The 14,722-nt window shown below is 47.3% G+C and overlaps 1 protein-coding gene across 2 annotated transcripts; it reads right to left on the minus strand.

Moving 5' to 3' along the window:
- Nucleotides 1–1,825: 1,825 nt before the first annotated feature.
- SMIM20 (small integral membrane protein 20) lies at nt 1,826–14,628 on the minus strand. 2 transcript variants are annotated; one of them, XM_077880565.1, is made up of 3 exons: nt 14,351–14,628; nt 3,255–3,311; nt 1,826–2,502 (listed from the first exon to the last, which is right to left on the minus strand). In XM_077880565.1, the coding sequence occupies exons 1-3, from the start codon at nt 14,512–14,514 to the stop codon at nt 2,484–2,486; spliced, it is 240 nt and encodes a 79-aa protein (XP_077736691.1). In that variant the 5' UTR covers nt 14,515–14,628; the 3' UTR covers nt 1,826–2,483. The 2 variants fall into 2 exon arrangements, with proteins under 2 accessions (XP_077736691.1, XP_077736698.1); XM_077880572.1 differs by having other exon boundaries at nt 14,406–14,611.
- Between the last annotated feature and the right edge of the window lie 94 nt (nt 14,629–14,722).

The following is a 14,722-nucleotide window of genomic DNA, read 5'->3' on the forward strand; positions in this document are numbered from 1 at the left end:
ATGACCTGAGCTGAAACCAAGAGCTGGCCATTTAACTGACAGCACTACCCAGGTGCCCCTGCTTCTTTGCCTTTTTTACTCTCATCTTCTTATGAGTATGTACAATGGAGTTTCCCAGAGGCCACGTGACATGTGGTATAGCAACAGCTCGAATGCAGAAGCAGATACTCTAGCTGTTAAGAGAATCTGTGCGCCAGACATTAAAGAAAATTGCAAATTATTTTTTATTTGGGAAACCAAATTTTCTTTAAGATTTTATTTATTTATTCATGAAAGACACAGAGAGAGGCAGAGATATAGGCAGAGGGAGAAGCAGGCTCCTCACAGGGAGCCCAATGTGGGACTCGATCTCAGGATCCCGAGACCATGACCTGAGCCAAAGGCAGATGCTCAACCACTAAGCCACCCAGGTGTCCCTGGGAAAACAAATTTTCACAAAAAATATGTCATATCACTCTATATGGGTTTGTTATTGATATTAAATAAATTAATAAACATTTTAAAATTGTATTTTAATTTCAAATACAGTACCTACAGGTAACCCACATGAGGAGAAACACTCTGGGATCTTCAAAAAATTTAAGAGTGTCAAAGAGTCCTGAGATCAAAAGTTGGGGAACCACTGATGTAGAGAAAGATTTCTTGAAAAGGATGTCATTGGTCACTAGTCCCAGAAGATAATCCATGAAAAATATTTTGTGGTCAAATACATTTGAGAAAAGGTAAACCTCTCCTGGAAATCATCAAATTAGAAACAAAGAAGCCATGTTTACTTTAACTCTGTGTTTCCTCATTGTATCTGAGCAAGATCCCCTGTTCAGACGGCTTTCATTATCCTCCTGGAGGCATACCTGGGAGCCTCGTGGATGAACTTCAAGGCCCTTGGTCAGTCCCTAAGAGTAGCGTCTCTTACCACCCAGCTTTTGTCAAACGTGGGTGGCAGAGTCTGATATGACACCTCTGACAACATGAAGGCTGCTCCTTTTATTATAAACATCAAGGCAGCTAAGCAGGACATAGGGTTCCTTTATCTCTGCTAAGAGGTGTACCAAGGGCAGGGTGAAAGCCAGGACAAAGATCCCGTGGAAGAGACGAAGCGGAGTCTGTTCCAACTAACAAACAGGCCAACTAACAAACAGGCTCTACAACATCTCCCAGAGCAGATGGTAACCGTGCTTGCCTCGGTCATAAAGAAATCTCAATTAGGCACCCACAGAATGCTACACTATACACAACTTCCTGGTGCCCCCTCCAAGGAAAATAGTGGCCATATTTACCCTGAATGAGTCAACTTCTTTTATTGGATTATTAACTGTAAGTCAATGAAATGTCAGGGAATATCTACCAAAAAATGATGGCTTTGGTTTTGGAACTGTCAGTCTGGGTTTTTTTTCTGACAGTAATTATATCACTGTGTCAGTCGTCTGTTAAGCAAACTCCCAGTTCACAGTAGTAACATTATGTCATCAGGCAGCTTATAGAAAGAGAACCTACAGTGATGTGCAAGGCACTCTGGGAAATCTAAAAATGAAAAGGAAGGGTTTCTCCAAAAGCGTATCGTCTAGTAAGGGGCCAGACAGGGCCCCAGAGAAAGAAAAGCATTCTCACCCTCATCTCTGCAGCAGCTGGTGAGGAACCTCGGAGAGTACTGCAACCAAGAAGGGTCTGTCTCAACACCTTTGCTATTTACCTTTCACATGTTTACTTGTACACAAAGTGAGAAACGCCACACAGTCGACTATCTTGTCAAATATGCTCTAGTCAAATAGTGCTTCTTAGCATACATTCATGAGCTTATATAGGATTTTCAAAAAGACTTACACCATTCTGAATTAAAAACAGATCATTTTAATAAACGTATTTTCACTCCTGTTAATTCGACACTGATTTCTGTTATGCATGCACGGCCATTTAGTTTAACTCACTTCGCATTTGTTTTCCAACATGCAGCAACCTTCGATGAGACGGCTACGCTGAGCTGCTTATTCTTAAAGAGTACAATGTACCTTGTCCCCAAAGAATTTTATCAACCTTAATGTTTCCAAAGAGCCCTGTGAGGCTGCTCAGCACGGTGGCTTTTTACTGAAATTTCCTATTTGGAGGATGGCAAGACAGACTAGGATCTTCCCAAGTCCACTGGCTGCTTGCATTCACATCACAGCTTGGTTGGGAAAGCGGTAGAGACTGAATAATAAGTAGATCTCCTCCAAACACAGCTGGGTGAGAGAGCTTCATTTTTAGAAAGTAAAGCAAATCATGAAAACCTCCCTAATGGTGTGATTTGCTCCAGGGCTCTTTTGATACTTAAGAAGGGAAATATTAGTCCTTGTGCACAGTACTCTTATTTTCAGCTTTATGGAGTTTTCTTCTCCAGCCATCCTTCTACCGTGAGGCAATTTATTGTACTTGCGGCAGAATGGAAAGCATGAAGATGTCTTTCATAATCGAGGTGGTGATAGCCTTCTCATTTCCTGCCAAATGGATCAGACCACACTTTTAACCCTATAGAAAGAAACATGAATCAAAACAGGATTCGCCTTTCAACTTCCTCACTTCCTGCAACTGCAAACTGGCAAAACGACATCAGAATTGAGTTGTGGAATTTCCATGTAGTTTGAGACAGTGCAGGCAAGGTGCCGGGAGCCTGGGATGCTATGGCTGGGCAGCCATGACCTCCAGGAGAGACTTTTAAATGGCTCAGAAATTGCCCCACAACAGGAAGCGATGCATCTGGCCAAGTTAAAACATAAATAACAATATTACCAAAAGAAAAAACAACCCAAAAAACAAAATAAACAAACAAACATCGCCACAGATTACAAGAGTTTTGGTTAATCAATTGGAAGCTTCTCCTTCTCACCCAACTTGGACCATGTGAAAGTAACCATTCAGCCACAAAGGGAACTTTTGAGCTGCTGTAATAAAGCAGAATCTTGCATCAATTAGAATAGCTCGAGAGTAAGCAGGCTTTTCCCCAGGAGGGTAGGGTTTAACTAGGTGCTTGGTAAATCGGTCTGCAGAACCGAGTATCCTTCATACTCAATCGCACATTTGTGACCTTTTTATGCCCATTTATCAAATGCACAAGAGGAATGGGCAAACGTGCAAAATGTACTCCGGGGTGAAAATGTTAAACTTCTGTGCAAGGAACAGGACAATCGCCAGCCAGCGTCCCCACTCCAAAGATTTCTTGTGCTGCAGGGCCAGCACACACACAGTTACAAATGAGATTCTGCTTTGATTTTTAAGTTTACCTGGTGGCTGCACATCTTCCTGAATAATTCCAGCTCGATTTACAGCTTGCTCTTTCTCTGAAAAACACAACAGAAAAATTGCTCTTTACAAAGGTGGGGGCTGGGCCGTGGTCGTGGAAATCTATTTACGTGGGACAATGACAGGGGACGATTCGGAAACAATACACGCGAGACACTAATACTCAGAGCTTTTAGGTTATGGAAGTTGGATCCAACAGAGCAGAAAGACTGGGCATTTTCAATAAAAGCAAAGAAAGCCGTACTTCAAAAGAAAAGCTCCCGACTAACATCTTTTCTCGGTGATCTCAGCATTTTGGAAAGGCAACAAAACAACAGAAAAAGAACAATTTTGAAAGAGCTGGTGGGCGTGATATTAGGAGGGAAAGGCTGCTGAATTGAAGGAACAAGCACAATTAACAAGAAAACGATGTAGTTTCTATGTCTCAAATGTGCTCCGCCGAAGGACTAGACCCAGAGCTAAATATGCTATGTTTTTGATAGGAAATAGAGCAGAAAATTAATCTTTGGGTGGGTGGCTTTGGTTTGGATAATTGAAGCTTCCCTAATTGATTGCAGGTGCTGTGCCAATTAGTAAGCGCGTTCCAGCTATAGCAGCTCAGCCCATCTCTTTGGAGATGTCCAACAGGCGAGGGCCAAGAGAAATTGGGCATTTTATGTCTGTGGGCTTCAAGCGCTCCGACACATCTTTCTAAGTGGTTTAGAATAAACCCAAGGTCTGTGAAAACAAAGACTTATTATTTCAAGTATCTTGACAAACAAATGGCGGCTTTTCAGCGGAAAGACTTGGAGCCAGAGGATGTTTACTACTAAATTATAGTAATTAAATGTTGTAATCAGACCTTTGTCTTAATCAGGCTGACAGTGTTTCTTGAAATCCACATTTAGTTCTTATTTAATATCAGGCCTTTCTCTTTATTCTGGCCTCTGGATTCTCATAAAGTTACAAGAAGCATAAAGGTACAAGAAGCAGGGATTTGCTAAATCGAATATTCATAGAACCTGCTTCTCGAGTGATGTGATAGAAAGTCAATCCCAAGTGACCTACCTGATAGTTTTATCAATGCTAAGTTTTGCTTTGGCAAATAAAACACTGGACAACAGGGATTATGTGAATCTCGGTATCTAACTCTACGACAGGCAGTGGGAAGACACAGCATAATGAAGCCCATTACAGACAAGGGCCCGGTGGTTTCCCCGGGCCTCTCTGAGAAGCAGCAGGTAGGCGATAACCAACACCCTCCGGACCAAGATATGCCAAAAGGTTTCTTCCATCTAGAGTGGATAATGGAGCCTCTCAGGTGTCGGATTTTCTAAAATGACTCCAACACAAAGGGTGATCTCATTTCCTAAGCCATTAAATTCCTGGAGGATTGAGCCCTACCATACTGCCAACGTGTAAGGTCTCGATGTACGGATGTGTCTCAAACATGCTCTTAGAAAATGCCAACCAGTGAAAGACTACACTGCCATCGATTGTGCCAGGAATAAACATAGATACGATGTTCCGCACCTAAAAGGTCCACTTGCCAGTATTATGGAAGAGGTGGGGTTTTCTTATTTAAGATTTTATTTATTTGAGAGAGAGAGAGAGCATGCACGTGTACATGGGGGTGGGGACAGAGGGTGAAGGGTATGTAGACTCCACACTGAGTGAGGAGCCCAATATAGGACTCGATCCCACCACCCTGAGATCATGACCTGAGCCTAAATCAAGAGTCAGATGCTTAACCGACTGAGCCACCCAGGTGCCCCTGGGAAGAGGTGGGTTTTAAAAAAATAATAATAAATTGCCAGAAAGCTTTCTAAGCCATAAATTTAAGAAAATCTGACAGCCTGGTGTATTGCACACATTCTCCAAGAGGCGGGTACTACAAAGCTGGAGACACTGGCAGGCTGCCAAGCACCAAAGGAAGTTGACTTCTGATAGCAAGGACAGAAAGAATGTCTAATTGTATCCTAACCTCTCACAATGCAATGGAGAACCAAGTGAAGAGAAAGGAATCCCTGTCTTCACACTTTCTTGCTAATTGCTAATGAGGTTGGAGAGAGGCTAAGGCTTTATTTAAAATAGACCATAATCTCTTTCTAATCCTTGTCCTTATGCAACCACCTCGGTTTTTTTGGCTTGGACAGGCAATTTAAACCGATTTGCTGAACTAGTTCCTACCAAGTGATAACCGGTATTAGCATCCTATCTACATCCCCTGGTTCTTTAATCCATTAATGTTTTATAAATACTCTAAAGCCCAAGCAGTCTTATATAAATTCATGACATGACACAAAGACACTTTAAAATTTGTGAATGTGGAATTTGCTAGAAGGAAAACAAACCGGTCCCTCGGGACTTAGTAGTACGTGCCTCTTGCTGAAGTTGACAGTAAGTTTCTATTTTGTTGTCATTAGAGAAACAGCAAGTGTCTATAAACCTCAGGAAAAGAGCATGCTGAAGTCAGGGGTTTAACCATGTGAACAAATCAGGATAAGCTAATTACTGACTTTTCAGTAGTGAGCATGTTTCTATCAGGAGTGGAATGATTAAGACGCAAATAGGCAACCCTGGGCCTGGAGCTTTGTGATGCTGGTTAGCAAAGTCCCCGCTCCGGCATCTCAGCAAGCCCGACTCTGCCCCCTGGTGCTACGGCAGGGGTGTGATTTGTGGTTTTAATTGAGGATCGTTATCTTCAGTCCAAGGGCCAAAGTATTATTATTAACACTGCTAATGCCTGTGAGTGGGCTGCTCCTCCTATTGTAGTGATTCCACTTAATAATTTTTAAGTCTCTGAAAATGAAAACATAGCTTTATATTGAAAGTCCATGCTGTCAAACAGCTCTAACCGTGTGACTTGTTGCTTTGACATCCACAACTCCACAACAAAGGAAGACAGTGTTCCCCGGCGCCCGCTGACCACTGACTGGCTGGGCGTGCGCTGGTGGAGGGCCAGCAGCTGGAAACCGAAAAGCAGGTGCAGAAGGTCAGGGCCTCCGAGCCCTGCCCAGCGAGAAGACGGCCTCAGGACCCCTCCCTGCCATCTCCTCTTAGCAACGGACAGTTAAAAATAAAAGCCCCTCGAAACCCGAAGTCCTTGGACAAATGGCAACATTTGAGTATGGACTGTGTGTGAGATAATAGCATTGTGTCAATATTAAGTTTCCTGGCCTGGATAACTGCATTGTGGTTACCTAAGAGACTGCCCTTGTTCTTCGGAAATACATATCGAAGTGTCTGGGAAGGAAAGCTCATAGGGTCCCGAGCTTACTCTCAAATGGCTCAGCAGAACAACAGAAATAATTATACGTATATGTAATTCTGCACTCACATGTGTATGTATGTATGTGTAGACCTGTAATACAGCATCCGTGGGGGGAAGCAAATGCGTCAAGATGCTAACTGGTAATCTAGGTGACGTAAATATACAGGGATTTATCATGCTATTCTTAGGTCTTTTCTGTTGGTTACTTTTTTTTTTTTTTTTTAAATAACTAAAACACACAACTGCAAAACAAATTTTTAGGAAGTTCTTACACTTCCTTGTGACGTTCCGTGACAATTACCTAAAGGCATCTTTTTTCACACAGCAAATAAAATATTTAGAAGTTACTTTTCCAGTGCTCTCATCCTGCTGCTGTTGCCTAGATCCTTGCTCCATCTGACGGCGGGGTCATCTAGAACTGGTTGTGCACCAGTGCCCAGCTGAACCAGCAGTGGGAGGCATCAAACGGCCATAGTGACAAGTGTGAACCTGTGGTGGAGGGGGACCAGATGGCCACCGGAAGTACTGACTCCTCCCAACGCCATACACATTTTGTTTCTCCACCAGAGTCTGGTTGAACCCAGGGGGCTCTGTAATGCTGGTCAGAAAATAAGGCTGCAGGCTAGCCCTGCACTGCGCTGGAGTCTATGGGCGAAAGAAACAAAAAGCATGTTCTAGCACCTGGCATGTAATAGGGCAGATGCTCCTCCAAGGTAAGAAGTATCCTGGATCAAGTGATTTCTTGCAACCGGAATGACAGACTTCCAGCTGGGGGCAGGAGGTGCGGCAGTTAAGAGAATGCAATCGAGTGGTAGGAGGACACAGCTCTCTCCGCAGCAATTCTGGGCGACCTTTCCCTCTGCTACTGAACCCTCTCCGCTGTCTTAAAGGCACATGAAGCAGTGCATCATTAAGCAGCAGACAAGGTCAGGGAGTTAGGCTCTAGTGTCCACCCAGCAATTAATGTTCTCAGTGACTTTGGTTAAGTCACCTAAGTGAGGGGACTGAAGGGGCACGGGTTTTTGGGCAAAGCTCTTAGGATTTTATGCTTCTGCACATCTAATTAAAGTCAAAAAACAAGCAGGATCACAGAAAATGATCCTATTCTGTCTCATTTCACTGGCTGGCATAAGATGCATGTTATTTTTAAAAGGCCGTATTCGGGATCACTGTCTAGTTCTAGGACACACACAGCCAGATTAGGCTCTGAGCTACAGCAGCTGTAGTCTCCCCGAAACGCGGGCTCTTCCAGCAAACCGCGCCGCCGTGCCAGCAGGATGAAAGCTAAAAAGCATCATCTGGGATTCCCTCCAGGAGCACAACAGAACCGTCCCCCCATACTTCTGGTTTGGGATCGCTGACCACCAGTGCCAGCGCCGTCTCCCCCAGTGCTCATTTCGGGACTGAAGTGTCATGTGTAGAACTGACCTTGTCATCCATGTAACACTTAGCGAGTGGAAGAGCTGAGGGTCACAGTGCATGTCAACATGAAACCCAACAAAGCAGACTTGCCACAGCAGCCTGCCTGCTTTTAAAGCATGGAAGATCTCTTTGACCTCACTTTATCTAAGCAGCCTTGTTCTTTCCTGCTGCCTTGAGGCTTGTTCCAGCAGAGACCTGGGAACCCAGCTGTCCCTGCACTCCCCATGCCGAGGCTGGCCCAGCTGACACTCAGGCCCTACGTGGGAATGTGGGCTCCTCCCTTGCCAGCCACTGGCCCCCTTCCCAAGGACTGGATGTCTGGCCTACGTTGCCCTGCACTTTCAACAGCTGTGGCCTTCTCCTCAGTCTGTCCAGAGTCCTGGGGAAGACAAACATGTGGAGGATGGTGGGGAGAGGAAGATCCAACAAGAAAGGTTAAAGATGGAGTGGCTGAAAGGCAGGAGCAAAAGAGCAAAGGGAAGATGGCTGGCACTGGGTGGTCACAGAAGTTCAGGGAAGACGGTGCTTCCAGAAGGGAGAGTGAGTCTGGCTGGGGGTTGTGCCTCTCACAGATGACTGCACTTCCTGTGTTACAGACAGAACAGAAGTCCTCACCAACAACTTCCCCACACTGAACCTAGATATAGCTGCATCCACACCTGCCCTTCCTCCTGAGCCCGTGGGAGAGGTGTCCTGACTTTGGTCCAAGGCTTTCCTCCAACTGATCTCGAGATCCCCTACCACCTGTCGCTCTGTGAATTATCTTCACCTTTCTTTGTCCAGAGACCTTTTGGCTGTCCCACCTCTCCCTAAAAAACAAAACAAACAAACAAAAAAACCCTCTCCCGAGACCCTCTGACCTGCTGCAAATATATTCCGTCATTCTCTCCATACAGTCAAATACCTTGAAATAGCCAATTCAGGGGACAACTGCCGGCTCTCTGCCCACCACCAAACCACTAAGGTGTTCTTAACAAGATAACTATGACCTTCACCTTGTTTTCATAAATCTACTGAGTATTTTTTTAACTTAAATTCAATTAGCCAACATAAAGTACATACGTACTTTATAAATACGCTACGTAAAGTACATACGTACTTTATGAATACTTTATGGAATATGCCACGTAGTCCGTAGCCCATCAGATGTAGCACGCAATGATTTACCCGCTGCGCGGGACACTCAGCGCTCATCACATCACATGCCCTCCTTAATGCCCATCGTTGAATACTTTCACTTCTTATCTTTTGCCTCCTAGAAGCCCAGCCCTGCTGGCCATACCCCTTTGCACCCAGAGTTGTCTTTATGGGACGTGTGACTGTAGCCTCTGCTGGTTTTAATCCTCTTGCTCCAGCCACTCCTCCTCCATCTCCTTTGACAGCCGCCTCTCTGAGCACTTGCTCTTCCAACACCGTGTTCACCAGTGGTCTGTCCTAGGCCAGCTTGTCTCGCGCGGTCTCTGAGTGCTGTCTGGGAGCCCTCACCTCCCATGGCTCTGCCTCCCGTCCCATGCTGATCCAGCACCCCATCTCTAGCTCTAGCTCAGGCCCAGTGCCTCAGCTCCAGACTGGAATATCCCATAGCCCATCAGAAATCTCCAGGAGCATATCCAGATACCTAAAACACATGTGTCCAAAGTTGAACTGGTTCATCCTCCTCACTCCCAAAACCAGTTCCTTCTTGTGTTGCTTAGTTAATGACCAGCGCGCCACCATCTCCTCCGCTGCTGGAACCTGGAGGCTGTCACTCTCCCTTGTCTCCTCCCTCACCCTGTAGCGTTTACTTCTTAAATATAGCTCCCCTCCTCCAGTCCCATGACCACCACTGGTTCAGGCTAGTCACCTCTCCGTACTCTCCTGTGACCACAGCAAGTACAGCCTCCTTCTATCTGGAATTCTTGTTCCCAGCCTTGACCCTGGGTGAGACTGAATCCGGTCGCCTCACTCTCCCGATTAAAATACTTCCATGAGCCTCCACTGGCTAGACGCTGGGGACAGCAGAGGGCTGTGGGAGTATTTTAATCAAGCCAGCAGGATGATCAAATTCAAAGAACAAATGGCATGACAGCAGACGTTTCAACAGACACGGAGAATTGGGAGTTCTGGACATATTCTGACAAACGAGGATGAACTCCACCAGTTACAGACGGTCAAGAAAGAAATATCAGATGCATCTCAGAATGAAGAAAACGGACACTGGGAAGCAGTGAGAAGTAGGGTTTGCTGAGTAAAGAATGGGGGCAAAGAGGAACAATCAGTGACTATAAAACCCTGATGGTACTGACTGGAGAGGAATAAACACCGGGAGTGCTGTGCGGTCCAAGGACCAAGGCATTCTCCTCAGGTCTTTGTATAGGAGGATAAGGATACTGACTAACTTTAAGCAGTAATCACAAAATAATCAAAAAAGAATGTAAAACTTAAAAAAAAAAAACAGAGGAGGTAAAAAGTAGAGAAACCGTGAAGGCAGAAATGGAGAGAAAAAAAGGAGTTGTAGATATAGAAGGATAAATAGAAAACACAGAACAAGACAGGGCAAATAAATCTATCAGTAAACATATATGAAAATTAGCTCAATCCAGCAGTTGAAAGAAATGACCAGATTGGATTAAAAAATCCAAGTTAGGCTGGTTATGAGATTTAAGGACAGATGCCAAGCGCTGCCTGGGTGACTCAGGCAGTTAAGCATCTGACTCTTGATTTCGACTCAGGTCATGATCTGCGGGTTGTGAGATCGAGCCCTATATTGGACTCCCCACTCTGGTGGGGGTGGGGGGGAGTCTGCTTGTCTCCCTCTCCCTCTGCCCCTCCCCCTGCTGTCTTTCAAATAAAAAAATCTTTAAATAAATAGATAAATAGATAAATGAATGAATGAATAAATAAATAAATACAGGCACAAATATAAGAAATATACCAGGAAAGTCTAACCAAAACAATGCTGGTAATTCTAATATTGATATGATAGACCTGGGGAGGAACAAGAGGGATAAAGAGGACCCTTTATACAATGATAATTGGAAAAAAGTCTCCAGAACATTCTCTATCGTGTGCACCTAATAATATGGCCTGAGGATACCTAAGTAACAGAATTAAGAAGCTTGGTCTGGAATCGGCGCACACAGAACTCTGTACCCAACGATGAGATATACCCACTTCAAGCACAGAAGGAACACTTCCATAATTGACCTGTATTAAGCCCACAGAGCAAATCTTGACCAATATCAAGGAATCAAAATCACATAGTCCTCATTCTTTAACCACAAATGCAAGTAAAGTAGAAATTGGCAACAAAAGAGCAACCAGAGAAAATTAGCAACTGTGACTGCTGGGTAGGGAATCAGGATTTGGGCTTGGCGGAAGCAGGGAGACCAGCTCAGTCTAAGGAGCGGGTGAAGGAAATGGGTTGGATGACGGTGGGGACAGTGAGACGGACAGAAGCGCTCTGACCATCTCGTACAGTCACGTATACCCGACACCTAACGCAGTACCAGGTACACAGCCGTTGCTAAAATCCAGGTTATAAAAAATGCAAAGACTAGTCCAAGGTGCTGAAACGAATTGCAGCTCCATCCTCCCTACAGACAGGCCAGGCTTCCATGGCCCGGTCACCAACGCCTCACCTGCCTGGACCCCAGCTTAGTGACAAGTCGGCCAGCCGGGCTTAAATCTCCTTACATCCTTGCCTTATAACTCCTCTTTTTTTTTTTTTTTAAGATTTTATTTATTTGACAGAGAGAGAGTGTGTGTTCACGCATACAAACACACAAGCAAGGGGAGCGGCAGGCAGAGAGAGGGAGAAGCTTGGAGCCCCATGTGGGGCTCGATCCCAGGACCCCAGGACCCCAGCCCAAGCCAAAGGTAGATCCTCAACCCACTAAGCCACCCAGGTGCCCTGGTTCCTTATTTTTTTAAACATTTTTAGGGGATGCCTAATATAAAACTATACTAGATGTTTCCATACCTGTGATCTCATTTAATACACCCAACACCTATAGATTAAGGCCTGCAAAGTCCACTGCTACAGATGAAGAAACAGACTGGGCTCAGGCAGGTTACGTAACTCACCTTAAGACCCTTATCTTGCAAGGGATTTAGACCCTCACCTGCCCTGCTTCCCTTCTCACCGCCTCAGAAACCAAATGGTGCCCTCGTGTAGTGAAAGAGCACATTGGTTCCAATCCCAGGTCTGACCCATCTGCTGTGGGTCCTTGTACAAGTCACTTAACTGTCCCAGACCTCAGTGTGTCCACGTATAAAATGTGGGTGATGATCACACAGCAGCTACAACAAATGGTTATGAAAACTATGTGGGTTAATATATATATATGAGGTGCTGGGAAGAGAGGCAGACATAAACTCTCAAAAAACACTAGCTGTTTAGTATTTACCTGTTGAAAGAATCAGCTATGAGTCTCAAATAAGAGTCGGCCAATTAACTAAAACTGAGCCAGAAAGGTGGGCAGGCATAGACTGCTCTCAAGTTAAAATGCAGACATTTTAGGCACACTCAGTAAACGTGCACCTAAAAGCCCTGATTTTGTCTCAAGCAACTCAGACAACCACAGATTCTAGGGTATCCCTATGAGACTATTGTCAGAGGGATCCCTGGGTGGCTCAGCGGTTTAGCACCTGCCTTCGGCCCAGGGCATGATCCTGGGGTCCCGGGATCGAGTCCTGCATCAGGGTCCCTGCCTGCATGGAGCCTGCTTCTCCCTCTGCCTGTGTCTCTGCCGTTCTCTCTGTGTCTCTCATGAATAAATAAATATTTGAAAAAAAAGTTAAAAAAAAAAAAGACTTGCCAGGACGCGTGGCACAAGTCCACGCCTTCATCATCTGATCTAGCATGTCTCAAGCTTGGTACCATGCACACCTGGGCTGGGTAATCTAGGTCATGGGGGGCTCCCCTGTGCGCTGCGGAGGTTTAGCAGCATCCCTGGCCTCTCTCCACTGGATGCCAGTAGCACACTCACACTACCCCACTCCACCCCCAGCTGTGACAAGCAAAAATGTCTCCAGATGGAACCAAATGTCCCCTGGGGGACAAAAGCATCCCCAGCTGAGAGGCACTGCGTTTGTCTTCCTGGCAGACACCTTTCCAGTGGGATCTGGAGCGGAGCCCCTTGTCCCAAGTTCAATCCTAGATGCCCTAGTAAGAAAACAGCCTGGGGCAGGATCGGGTCAGGATGACGGAACCAGACCACGTGGGGCTTCAAGCGCCCCCCCGTTTATCCTCAGGCACACGGGTAGGTGGACGCAGGCTGGGAGGCAGCATGCAGAGGCCACCTCGGTCCTGGGTGATGAAAGAAGCTCCAGGGCAATGCGGGTGTGTGCTTAAAATGCTCTGCCTCCAGAAACCAAATGTAGCATTTGTAACGGGCAGAGCATTTACACAGAGCTTCTGCCTTCACATCGCCAAGCTCTCAGCCTCTGCTAATGGTCTCCAGGGGCAGGGCTGGCCCTCTTCCATCTTCAAGATGATTCAGGTTTCCTGGAGAACAAAATGAGCCTCTAATGCCTAATATTTTCTCTCTGACAGATGGTTTCAGATGTATCAAAGTGCTAATCCTCGCTGAGGTATAGGTCTCCAGGAAGGAGAGTTTGGCTTTTAGGATGATAGAACTTGAATGATTAAGGAGGAAAATTACTCCCGGGGTATTGGGCATTGTCATGTGAGCAACCCGCTTTTAAAATGAAGGAAGACAGCAGGAGCTGAAAGAAAGATGTGGGGAAAAACTCAAAACACCCAGGTTTAACAGTGTAGGTCTGAAACATTTCCACTCAAAGCTGTCCCTGGGAGTGGCAACGAAGGGCCGTAAAGACACCTTCAGGCTCAGGATGATCAGGGCTCCATCTGCCTCCCTCCAGTATCACCAGCCCCGCCTTCCGGGGAGGGAAGACCTGCCTCGCAGCTCACTGGCTGTGCGACCTTGGGCCTGTCGCACGACCTCTCGGAGCCTCAGTGTTCCCGCCTGTCAAATGGGCATGACGCCGTGGGCGTCAGAAGTGGCAACGCTTGGGGCTCCTGCCTCGGGCTGGGGGGGGGGGTGACCCCGGGATCCGGGGTCGAGGCCCGCGGCGGGGCCTGCGGCTCTGCCCCCCGCACCCCCCCCACTCAGTGTGTGTGTCTTTCGTGAATAAATAAATACATCTTTAAAAAAAAAAAGTGCCAACGCTCGTTTGGCTGGCACGTGAGCGTCCGGCCCCTGCTCCCCGAGAGCGCGGACAGGTAAGCGCTGCGGACCACGACGAGGCCACCTGGGCGTCTCCACGGAGGCCAAACGGGTCTCACGTTAGCGACGACCGGGCAAGTCAGGAGGGCGCCCGGGGGGAGGCGCGGGGTCTCGCGGCCGCTCGGCGCAGGGCTCGGCCCGGCCCGCCTGCCCCCCGCGCCCAGCTCCTCACCGCCCCGAGCCGGGCGCCCCGAGGCCGGGCCCCCGCGGGGTCACAGGGCACTCACGGTACTCCTCCGGCAGCAGCAGGGGCCGGAAGTAGATGGGGTAGAAGGCGGCGCCCACCAGGGAGATGAAGCCGCCGAAGATGAGCGCCGTGCGCAGGTTCGGGGACATGGCGCCGGGCCCGGGCTGCCCGCACCCCGCGAGACCCCGCGAGACCCCGCGCGCCGGGCCGTGACCCCGCTCGGAAGAGGCGGAGCGGCTTTCGCTTCCGGGCCTTGGGGGCGGGGCCAGGGCACGGGGGCGGGGCCTGCGGGTGGGCGGGGCGGGGCCTGCAGAGTGGGAGGGGCGGGCCCGTCGGGGTGGGCGGAGCCTGGGGGTG

Source organism: Canis aureus, chromosome 2 (genome assembly GCF_053574225.1).
Source record: "Canis aureus isolate CA01 chromosome 2, VMU_Caureus_v.1.0, whole genome shotgun sequence".
In the NCBI taxonomy this organism is placed as follows: domain Eukaryota; kingdom Metazoa; phylum Chordata; class Mammalia; order Carnivora; family Canidae; genus Canis; species Canis aureus.